The sequence below is a fragment of the Bactrocera oleae genome, chromosome 2 (genome assembly GCF_042242935.1).
Source record: "Bactrocera oleae isolate idBacOlea1 chromosome 2, idBacOlea1, whole genome shotgun sequence".
NCBI lineage: Eukaryota > Metazoa > Arthropoda > Insecta > Diptera > Tephritidae > Bactrocera > Bactrocera oleae.
The window spans coordinates 9,174,248-9,186,843 of record NC_091536.1 but is presented as its reverse complement, the minus strand read 5'-3'; the positions used below and the strand labels follow the sequence as shown (position 1 = coordinate 9,186,843).

Sequence of the window (12,596 nt, the reverse complement as noted above, 5' to 3'; positions counted from 1 at the left end):
ATTGTTGCCATTGCCGTTTTTACAGAATATTCTTCAAGTATATAGGTTTCTAAAAATAGGTTTCGACTGTTTCATAAAAAAAATCATAAATATGGACATTGTTTTACTTGTTTTAACCTACACCCCCTTCACTAATTGCTTAGAATAGCATTGCTGGTAAACATGTTTCAGCTGGTATGTTGCTAAGCAATACGTAATGTTGCGGCAACTTTAAACTACAGCTACATTTTTACCTCTTCCAAGACATAAACCTTTTCGCTTATTATTTTTATCTGGCAATGTCTAACAAAAATACCACAAAACCAGTTGATTATGCCAATTTGACACTAATCTAAATATTTTCTGTCAAATAAAAGCAAATGTTTGTCGCCTTGCGAAGGTTATTATTTAATAATCGCGAACTAGACAAAGTTTATACACAGTTTGCAAGTAGAAAAAGTGTAGCAACAAAAACTAAATTCAGTGTCTTATCAAGTAAAACTCATTGGAATCTCAACTATAGCACTACTTGCAACATGTCTAAAACAGCATTGGTTATACTAGCACCCGGCTCCGAAGAGATGGAATTCGTTATAGCCGCTGATGTTTTGCGTCGCGCCGGGGTAAGTGAAACCGCGATAAAGTAATATATTGTATTACTTTTAAACACTAGCAACCACATCTCCCTAAAGGTTAAGGTCACCGTTGCTGGCTTGGCTGGTGTCGATGCAGTAAAATGCTCACGTGATGTCTGCATTGTGCCAGACACATCGCTTGATATAGCTAAGGGCGGTCTTTACGATGCTATTGTTTTACCCGGTGGTCTTGGTGGCTCCCAGGCAATGTGTGAGAGTGCAGAACTTGGTGCACTGCTCAAAGAGCAGGAGGCGGCAGGACGCATTGTGGCCGCGATTTGTGCGGCACCGACAGCGCTCTTGGCACATGGCATCTTCAGTGGCAAGAATTTGACTTCATATCCGTTGGTTAAGAACCAATTGGTGGACACATACAAGTATGTACTCTGTTCGAAAATGTAAACCATGAAATAAAAAAATATTTATCTAAATTCTATAATATTGTATAGATATGTTGACGATCAGAAAGTAGTGCAGGATGGCAATTTAATTACTAGCCGTGGTCCTGGTACAGCTTTTGATTTCGGTTTGAAACTGGCTGAGGTATTGGCGGGCGCTGATAAAGCCAAAGAGGTAGCCAAAGGTATGCTCTTGGCGTAAGATTGCACAAGCAAATTCTAAATTGATGTAATATTTACTAATTCAATAAAATTGAAATAAAATCGAAAACTTTAAACTGTAATACAAATAAAAAGTGCTTTTGAAATATTGAAATACAATCCACTAAAGGGTGTGTGGGGTTGATTTGTGCAAAAATTGGCATATTTTTGTGACGATACGGTCAAAATCTCTTTTTTAAAACCAATAGTACCATACATTATACTTCTACAAAGAAATATTAAAAAATACTGCAATGGCAGCAACTATTCGAACGGGTCTCGAAACTAAAAAGTGCAGCGGTAACTTAGTACCGTTCATACAAAATCTAAAATTCAAGATTCATTCTTTAAATAACAGAACACGCCACGAGGTTTCGAAATTTCAATTTTACATTTTTGTATAACACTATGAGAGGAAAATACGCGATATTTTGCGAAAAAAATCGAATAATTTGTTAAAGGAAAATAAAAATTATTGAAAAGCATGAAAATAACTCAGCTCGTAAATTATGTACATATGTATAGAAATAGCATTGAAAATTTCAAAAGGAACGATGAAGTAGTTTTGAAGTTATGACGGTTAGACGCTTTACTAAATGCTGCCAAAACACAACCAGCGTTTCAAAACGAATTTAAAATATTGAACATTAATTTTATTATTTAGTTAATTCATTTATCTGGAATTTTTTCGAAGACCTCCATACAACCGTCTAACCTGTCAAGTTGATTTTTCGAAATTTATCATTCAACGGTAAAATCTACCAAGCAGCTTCTATTCGCACATTCAACAGAAAAAAACAATATTTTTGTTGTTTTTATTACAGTTTTTATTTGTGTTTTTATTACTCTTTACGCGATTCTTTAATTTATTGGTTTTTTCTTGTTTGATAAGATTCACCTCTATATATAGATACGCTTCATTTTTCTTTCCGTTGTTTTACGTTATTGTTGTTTTTGTTGTATAATATATATTCAATTGTCATAATTAGCTTATATATTCTATATACATATACATACATATGTATGTATGTATACATGTATAATTGTTATTATGTATAAATAAGTATGCAGATAATTAATTACCCACACACTTATGGCATATGCTTCTATTTACGCTACTTGCTCTCGCTCCTAAATTTCAATTGAAATATCAAATATTACAATACATGTTCTAAATGTATTGCATTGTTGTTATTACGATACATATATGTATATATATATATATATATCTCACTTGTAAAATTTTTCGAACTTCGCTTTTTATTTGTTCTGTATTCCAAAATTTGCAATTATACACAATTTGTTTTCTTAATGCATTTTTTTTTTACATTACTTAAAATAAATATTTTCAAAATTAAAAACAAGTAAAACTTACTGTACTAGCGCTTCTACAACTTATTATAAGAAGTTCGAAATTTGTATATAGTGTATAAGAGTTAAGTGGTATAGGGAGGGATAGTGTTAAACAACAAAAATATACACATATGTTAAGTGGCATCCAGCATTCTGCTTACGACTTTATATTCTTTTTAACAGACCTAAAAGTGAGCAGTCGTATGTTTGAAACTTGATACCGAAGAGAATTCAAAATTAAACTAAAACTTTTTTTTTACTTTTTGAACTGTAAACGGGCTGTAACTTCTTGAAATAACAACCTCCTATAATTTTCCAATTTTTTTTTTAATTTTCCTTTACGAAAATATTGTGTTTGAGGACCGACTGCTCACTTTTGTATTTCCAACTTGTAATTCTTTTGCTGCAAAAAAAATAAATGGTTAAAAACTTCTTACATTACATTTTTTTTTTTGTTTTACAAATTTATTTCCGAAAAATTTTCCATACATTTTGCATGGAACAAGTATCGAAAATTAAACATTTTCAATTTAGTAACAATTTCTTAAAAACAAAAACAAAAAAGGTTTTGGTGTTAAAATATAATATTCATTTCTGTTATCAATTACGAAAAAACATAATTTGCGAAAATCATTATTATATGTCAATTGTTTGTTTCCTTTTCAAAAGTTAGATTTTTTTGGAATATACTGTTTTATTTATTTTCCCATTAAACAAAAAAAAAGTTGTATAAGCTAAAGTATTTTTACCAAATTGTTTACCTCAATTCCAAAAAATGTGTTTACAGCTGAGTCGATTTTTGAAAAAAAAAAATTAACAAAAAAAAGTTTAGTTGAAAGCATTACATTGATTTCAGTTAATACTAGTTCCGAAAAGTGTTCTAATTTTTATATTAATTTACCACACTTATTCCAAAAATATATAGATATTTATATTTCTTTTTTTTGCCCAAAGCAATACATCCTTATTTTTAGTTTAGTTATTTTCGAAAAATTTTGTATACTACTGTGTTCGACTTTTTAAATATATACTTTTCCCGTATATTTAACGCATTTTAAGTCTTTTTTAAAGCATTTCACAATTTTTTTTTAAATATTTTTTTTGCCTTTACTAATTTGTATAAATATTTTGCGCGTTTTATTTGCAGTGTTTTCGCTTTTCACCTCATTTACGCTAAGCGCAATGCCAAAATTGTTTTTTTTTATCTTACATTTTAAGCCAAAATGTACTTTTCTTTAAATTTTTTCATGCTGCAATTTCTACACTATTACTCAGCATTAAACATTTTCAATTATTAAATAATTTATGATTTACGCATAATTACTTTTTTAAGGTTTTTGCTTCACAATCAAGCATTTCAATATTAATTTATGGCCGCCTTCTTGAAAAACCTTCTGCCAGCCGCTCTTCTGCCCATTTCAACGCTGCTTCAAATCTTTTTCTGTTCATCAAAATTTTTATTTTCTCTTAAATCGCTTTTTTTAGTGTTTTGTTTATTTTTTATTATTTTTTTTTTTTTTTGTTCATCTATAATTCAATTTATTTCACTTTTTTAATTCATTGCGTGTATAAAAATATCAAAAAATTTGCTTCTTATTTATGACTTGAATTTCATATAAATATTTTTTTCTTATTACAATTCGTTTCTCTGCGCATGATTTCAAGCTAATTTTTTTTTTTTAATAAATCGTTAGAACTGCTTCATATTCGACGAAGACTATACAAGTATGTTTTGTGGAACAGTGCTTTCAACTGCAATCACTTGTTCAGTTGCTTTGATTTGCAAATATGTTTCTTTCTTTTTTTCCACAAAGTAACGGTACTCTATTTATTATTTATAGTATTGACCAACACACGTAAATAATTTGTGTAATAATTTGTTTCATGCCTATTTAGAAATGTGATTCGGACATATTTTGAGGTTAGTTTTGACGCCATAACATTTACAGTTTCTTCTTTAATTAGTAATAATATTTAGTTATACTCAATTCACTAATTGCTTCTTGTTCTTAGCGCTTTCGATCTGTAACTTAAAATTTGTTTTCTTTTGAACAAAAAATCACAGTTTTTTTTTTCAGTTTTCAACCTAACCTAAAAAAGGTTTTTAAACATAATTAGAAACAAACATGTTGAAAAACTAAACAAAATTATTTATGAATTCAAAAATATTCGAAATATTAAGTAAGGACTATAAAAATTATAAAATTAGTGGTTAAGTATGTTTCGAAAACCATTTTGAAAATAAAAAATATTTGTCCATCTGGTTTAACTACATGTTTATTTCAGTGTAAAAATAGTTAAAAAAAAAAAAATCCTCAAAATGTTTTGGTTCTTTATTATATCTATAAAAGTAATAAAGCTTCGAACTAGAAAAATTGCAATCGAACGAATTTGAAAAAGTTTTCCAAAACGTCTTTTAAAGTAAAAGCCTATGTTCTGTTTGATTCTTCAAAATATTCGGATTTTTAAAATGATTTAAGTTTTTTAGAAAATTTATGAAAGTGCCTGTTTGATATTCTTCGAAATTTAATTTGAATATAAGCAAATTGTCTCAAAAATATTTATAAGTTTGAATTTTGAGCTCGAAAAAAAACGTAAAATATTACAGAACCGAATTTGAATGTAAAAAATATATAAAATACGAGTTTGGTCCAACAAAGTTTGTTCAAATTAAAGCTTCGAACTAAATTCAAAATATTTTTAAAATTTGGAATTAAGGAAAATTAAGTTGAAATGTTTTGTGATTTTTAATTAAAATATTCATGTATATCTAAAAAGTAGCGGGTTGGGTATTTTCGAATTATAAACAAATATTTGAAAAAGTTTAAAACGTCCACGAATTTCAAAAATGGTAAAAAAAAATTTCAAAATGTGCGATAAGACATTTTTCGGTATTGATTTTGGAAAGTAGAAAAGCGAATCTAAATGTATATTAAAAAAAAAAGTGGTTTCAGAAAGCTTCTATCGAAATGTACAAAGCACAACATTGACTACGTCAAAAGTAGAATTAGGTAGCTACATTTCAAAAGTTTTTTCGACTGTTAAAAATCAGAAATAATCAAAAGAAGTTTTAAATCGATGCTACGAATAAGCTATTTAAAATTTTCGAATTAAATGGCGTGTTTTTGAGATTAAATTATTTAGATATATAAAAATAATATATTATATATATTTTAAATGTTTGTTGTAGAGCACAACAACGCTGTTACAAATATTTTCGAATTACAAAAACAAAAAAATAATTTTAAAACAAATATCGAAAGCTGTCGGTATATTATATGTATGTATGAATATAGCATATGGTTGTATGGTGAAATGATAATGAGAAAAACAAACAAATAACATTTACAACTGTAAACGTTTAAACATTTGTGTTGTATGGTAGTTTTTTTCACATTTTATTATTGTTTTTTTTTTTCTTTAATGAAACAAATTACACAATTGGAATTCCATTAACTATAGTTGATATTTAACTATGCATGTGGCATGGGCTAAGTTAAATTATATATTTTCGCTGTTTGTACATTACGTTTGCTAAAACAAAAATTTTTTTTTGTGTTTATTTTTGTATGATTCTATCGAACTAACTGTATGTGTATGCTTGCAAAGGTCCACAACCTAAGCAGCGCTGTAATATCCACTCATTGAAGCGCTAAACTGAATTCAGCGTCAAATGCAAAGAAAGTCGAAGCGCATGTACAACTCATTCCTCATCCAAGGCAGGCATTGGAACGTATTCAGCTTTTAAAATATCACGTTGCAACGCTGCAAAAAATTGATACTCCAGCATTGTTTTTAGTGTCGGCCATTTCGAGTGCTTTTGTGTTTTTGTGTTGCTTTAAACATTACCAAAATGTATAACAAATTTTGAAATAACTTACATATTTTTTGTAGTAGCATCCTTTATTTTTATTTTTTTATTTTTAGTTTTTTATTTTTATTTTATCTTTTCGTTTCTTTTTCTACTGCCTTGACAACTTTATACATAACTGCGTTTGCTTTTTGTTTGTTTGGTTTTTTTTTTTTTTTGTTTTTACTTATTTTTTTTTTTTTGTGAACATTCACATAAATGTTACATAGTAACTGAATATAGAAAAATGTTGTATAAGAAACATAAAAATCGTCTATAAATCATTCATTTAAAGCGCACAGCACAACGGTACAACGGTATAACGGTTTAACGGTTTAAATGTAAAATTATAAACAAAATGAAAATTTTTGCGACAATCAAAACAAACAGAAAAAATTGAAGAGTATACAAAAGTATGCGCGCATATATGGTAGGTATGTATGTATGTTTAGTTCAATTTTGTGGTTGTTGCTGTTTTGGGTTTTGTACATTAGTTGCATAATTATTTTTAGAAAACATGAAATAATAGCAGTGCGGCACAGAAAGAGTCTTTAAATTAACTAGTTATTTTATTTAAAATGTTTCATTTATATTTTTATAATAGTAGTATGTATGTATGTACGTATGTATATATAATTTGTTTATAACTAACTTTAACCATTTTCGCAGTTATCAATTTTATTTTAAATTTATTACCTTTTTTTTATTTATTTTTATTTTTTTATTTCTTGTATATGTATGTATATAATAATAAATTGTAGTATGTATGCACTTATTATATTATCGCTTGATGTTTCTTGTTTTTTTTTCTTTCTTGTAATTTTGTTTTCAGTTATTATTATTGTAGTTGCAATTGTAACTGTAGTGTAAAAAATAAATTATGTTTATTTATTGGTTTGTATTTTTGCTTTTAATTGTGTTAATTCTATTTTTTTTTTAATTTAATTTTTATTTAATAGTAGTAGTTGTAGTTGCAATATGTACTAATATTGGTAGTTGTAGCAGTAATTGTTGCTGTTCATTATTATAATTATATTTATATATGTATATAATATATGATGTATGTAGATGTATTTTAGCGGTTTAAACTTTTTATTTATTACTTTTACTTTTAAATTGTATTATTATTATAAGCTATTCTTTATCATGTTGCTTTTGCTGTTCATTTCACTTATGCGGCTGTGCGCGCCATTACCTCCACTACTGCCATAGCTATATATTTTTTGTTTGTTTACTATTTTGTTGTTGTTGTCACAGTGAGTATCTCAAAAGCTGCTGCAGTCACCGCCGCAACTACGCAGAACCAGTGAAAAACGTAAAAAATAAAACCACTCGCTTTCAATACAACGAAAATGCGAACAATGAATCACCGGTCGGTGGACGCTCAGACGCATTTGACAAGTGCATACACATTGCGGTGTTATAGTCCGTTATCATGCAATTTTTTGTTGTTGCCTTAGTAGTAGAAAAGATGCTGCAACTCACAAATGCACAAATGCACAAAACGAGCGCTACAGCTTTGTTGATAGGGCCAAAACAATATTGTATTTTTCCTCTATGTGGTGTTGCTGTGGCGGTGACTTGGCTTGCGGCAGCATCCACGTTACAGAATTTACATTCTACAACAATTGTGGTTGCTTCACTTGCTTTGCTTGTTTGTTTGTTATTTTGCAGTTGTTGTTGTTGTTGCTTCTCAAAATATGGATGACGATGATGCTGATGACGATGATGGCAGTAATGATCATAAGGACGATCAACATATTGGTAACGACGTTGGCGATTATAACGTCATACGCATTTTATTCGATTCTATTGCATCGATGCAAGACCAGCCGAGCTGCTGATGTGCGATGAATTACCTAATGTGGATGCCATGTCCTGGTAGCTGAACTGTTGGTGTGGAATATATGAGATATATGTATATATTTAACAAATTATATAATATGAAAAAATAAATAAAATTGGTTTATATACGAATTGTTTATGGGACATTCGCAGCCTTAAAACACGAACAATTTGAAAAATAAACAAGAAAAAATGTTAACTTGGGTTGCACCGAAGCTAAAGTACCCTTCACAAATATAATAAAAAAGTTTCCATAAAAGAACTTGATTATGCTCAGTAGATTTGTATAGCAGCTATGTATATGCTAAAGTGGTCTTATCTGAAAATTTTATTCGGAGATTATAGTGTTGCCTTGAACAATAACTCATACCTAATTTCGTGCAGATATCTTGTTAAATAAAAACCTTTCCATACATGGACTTGATCTTGATCGGCCAGTTTGTACGGCAGCTATGTGCTATAATAGTCCGATATCAGTTCCGACAGTTCCGGTTATTTGTGAGAAAAGGTCGTATGCAAAATTGCTGGTCGATTTCTCAAAAAACTGAGAAACTAGTTGGCTTATATACAGACGGACAGACATACGTACATATATGGTTAAATCGACTCAGCTCGTCACTCCGATCATTTATATATATGCTTTATAGGGTCATCGACCATTTCTTCTGAGTGTTACAAACTTAATGGCATACATAACGTGCCCTGTTCAGGCTAAAATACGTTTAATTACGAATTGTTTTATTGATCTTCGTAGCCTTAAAACACGAAAAATTTGAAAAAAATATCAAATTATTTTATTGTAAAGTAACGGTTTCAATCACAATAGACCATAGGTCGCGGTGCATACCGCTATAAATAAACGGTTTCAAACAAATTTTTATGTGCCATTCCCGAAAATATCTAATATTTCGCTTTGCCTTCAACTCACCTGTGCGAAAAGTGGCTCTTCTGCTATGGAACCCAATGTACCAGCAGGATCTGGCGGCGTTAATTCCACACTTTCACCCGTGAACTCTGTATCGAAGTAACGTGTATCTGTATCGGATACTACTTGTGGTTTAAAAGGCGGCGTTATCTATAAGAAGTTGTACAAAATATAATTTGTATACATTTCTGTGCAAAAGAAAAAAACAAAAAACGCCACAACAACATACCCTCTTATTCACTAAATCCGTCCAATTAATACTCGCAAAGAAGGGATGTGCTTGTATCTCTTTAACATCATCTTGTCCACCGCCTAAACGTTGACGTGGATCCTTAGCCAAAAGGCCGGCAAGCAAACTGCGCGCCTCATCAGAAATTGTGCGGGGGAATCTTACCTCTTCCATTAAGATAAGTGTGAAAAGTACATCATGATCTTGATTAAAGAAAGGAAGACGTCCACATATCTGTTGAAAGACAAATAATATAAAAGTTAAGATTAAAAAAAAAAAAAAATTGGAATATTAAAGGTTACAAAATTTGAAAATTTAAAACAAAAAAAAAATTAAAATTCTCAATGTGCACATTTTAAATATTTTTCGCCAACAAATATGAGTACGCACCATCTCATACATGACGACACCGGTGCCCCACCAATCGACTGCATGCCCGTAATCGTTGTCCTCTAATACTTCAGGCGCCAGATATTCGGGTGTACCGCAAAACGTCTTCGTTGTACGACCATACGTGATATCCTCTTTACACAGCCCAAAGTCAGCGATCTTAATGTGTCCATCTTTGTCTAGCAATAAATTTTCCAGCTTTAAATCACGATATATAATGCCTTGCGAGTGTAGATAACCCAAGGCGGAAATTATTTCAGCACCATAGAATCGCGTACGATCCTCGCTGAAAATACGTTCACGGCTCAAGTGAAAGAATAATTCACCGCCATTTACGTATTGCATCACAAAACACAGACGATCGTTTGTTTGAAATGAATATTTAAGTGACTGCAAAAAATGGAAGAAGAAGAACAAGAAGAAATTGCATTTATTAAATTTTTCGTATTTGTGAGAACTCAGGTTCAGGTTTCGTGCCAACTTACAATTAGGAAAGGATGATTCGTAGTCTGCAGCACACGGCTCTCGGTGATGGTGTGCGCGATCTCATCTTTTTGTATGATAACTTCTTTTTTCAGAATTTTAATTGCATACAGCTTTGCAGTGGCCTTCTCACGACACAGAATTACTTTGCCAAACGTGCCTTTGCCTAACACTTTTATAAACTCGAAATTTTCAAGCGTCTGCAAAAGAGGAAAAAATTTACTTTTTTAGACATATGTAAATTTAAAAATTAAGAAATATATAACGACAAGCCAACACAACTATATTTTTTAGATAGTTTAAAGTAGAGCATATTCAATTAATTTTAGTAATACCTATTTCCATTACTTTATTTTAGATCATACGATATAAGTAATGAAAATAATGAGCTAATGTCGACGACAAAAAATCAACAGCATTGTAACGAGTTGACTTGTAGTGAAAAACGTGACAGTAAAACCGTAAAACATTTCTCCTGACTCGACCTCCTATCGTGAAAATAATGACGCAAAACATTTCTGCTGACTCGACTTAATATCGTGAAAATATTAAAAAAAAATAATGACGGAAATATTTTTACGACTCGTGCCGATTATGAATATGTGTGAATAGTAAAAAATAAAATGCTTACAATTGCAATTTTTACCAGAATTGATTTCGTAACTAGAACAAGAAAAACCGTTAACATCGGTTGCAGCAAAACAATAATACCCTATTCAACTTGTAAATTGTCTTGAACAATAATCCGTGCCAAATTTCGAGAACTTGATTTTTATCGATGAGTTTGTACGGCAGCTACATACCTATATCCTATAGTAGTCCGATATCGGCGCTTCTGACAAATGAGCAGTTTCAGATCGTTATCTCAAAAACTGGGGGACTAGTTCACGTTTATACAGAGCGCCCCACGCACATAGCTAAATCTGCTCAACTCGTTTCGCTGATCAATTATATACAAACATATGTATATACGTTATATGGTTTCCTACTGGGTGTTACAAACTTCATACCAAACTTAAAATATTTACTAACAAATATGTAGTATTGTAGCTGTCAAAGTTCAGCTGTTTACTTGCGCAATTTTTTTAACTTCACATTCAATAACCTTTTCGGACTTTCTCCCACTTTTGCTTTCAATTTATTTCGCGTCTCGCAATCATTGCGCACTGGAAATGTCATTTCATGAACCTAATATGCTGAGTTTAAAATATGCATTGTCAAAATTTGAGGTTATGTTGAAATAATTAAAGCCCAAATACAAAAGCTAAAAGAATATTTTTATATATTATATTATCTTTTTAATTTAATTTTTGCAAAATAATTTACTAAAACATACAGCTTTTTGACTAACGTTACGTCATATCACTTATACCGTCTTAGACCTGCATATATATACAAGTATATACAATATTTTTGCAATACTTACGACTTTTTTAACGCCGCCACTACTGCGTTTCGTTGTGCCCTGCACTGAAAAACTGTTACGCAGTTCCACTTCAGCAATAGATGCCATATCCACATCAGACATGTCTGTTGAGGTCGATGGTGACATGGCCGTCTCGCCCAGCTCACTCAAGCGACTCGCTACATTTCTATACATAGTAATAAGAAGATAATAAATATTAGACAATATGAGCATAGAAACATATGCAGTCAATTGCGGTACTCACCTGATGGCATCGGTCCACTGTTGCCGTTCGATCTCTCTTTCCACACAAAATGTACGCTCGATAACATTGGTCCATTGTAGGCCGCGTATAATAAAAGTGAACGGTTTGGGTCGATCGACTGTCATAATTTGACAGCCGCGTACTGTGAAATTATTTAATGGATCAGCGGGTGCATTATTTACCGGCGGACTTTTATAGCCCATCAAGGTGCCGTCATCGCGCAGTATAAAATAACGTGAACGCCAGGTTTTTATGTGTTCGCCACGTTTCTGTAACCAACCCTCCTTAACGATGGTAGCGTGTGGACCACCGCCAAGCGGTTCATATGTGGGCGATAGGCCAAGCGCAGCTGTACTGCTGCTGCTATTCGGTGCAGCTGTGCCACTAGCAGCCATTGTTGCACGTTGTATGCTGCCACTACTGTTTGGCGTGTGATGAAAATAAGTACTCGTAGTTGTAGCAGTTGACGAACGATTTTGTGTTTGATGTTGATAGTTTTGTTGTTGTTGTTGTTGTTGTTGCGGTTTTGTGTAGTACAATGTTGGTGGCAAAGCAGAGTTTGCAGTATCTCTTATTATTGCCGGGTCTTCTATGTTTGGGTAGGCGGCAGTGTTGTTGCTATTGCTAATGTTATTACT

At 31.4% G+C, this 12,596-nt stretch overlaps 2 protein-coding genes across 2 annotated transcripts; one reads left to right on the top strand and one right to left on the bottom strand.

The window, feature by feature from the left end:
- The first annotated feature begins 326 nt into the window (after positions 1–326).
- Positions 327–1,308, top strand: dj-1beta. Its single transcript, XM_014236046.3, has 3 exons — positions 327–602; positions 672–991; positions 1,064–1,308. The coding sequence occupies exons 1-3, from the start codon at positions 360–362 to the stop codon at positions 1,212–1,214; spliced, it is 714 nt and encodes a 237-aa protein (XP_014091521.2). The 5' UTR covers positions 327–359; the 3' UTR covers positions 1,215–1,308.
- Positions 1,309–2,016: 708 nt separating this feature from the next.
- Positions 2,017–12,530, bottom strand: Akt (Akt kinase). Its single transcript, XM_036373106.2, has 7 exons — positions 11,959–12,530; positions 11,715–11,880; positions 10,291–10,488; positions 9,806–10,195; positions 9,416–9,649; positions 9,190–9,336; positions 2,017–8,306 (listed from the first exon to the last, which is right to left on the bottom strand). The coding sequence occupies exons 1-7, from the start codon at positions 12,351–12,353 to the stop codon at positions 8,226–8,228; spliced, it is 1,611 nt and encodes a 536-aa protein (XP_036228999.1). The 5' UTR covers positions 12,354–12,530; the 3' UTR covers positions 2,017–8,225.
- Between the last annotated feature and the right edge of the window lie 66 nt (positions 12,531–12,596).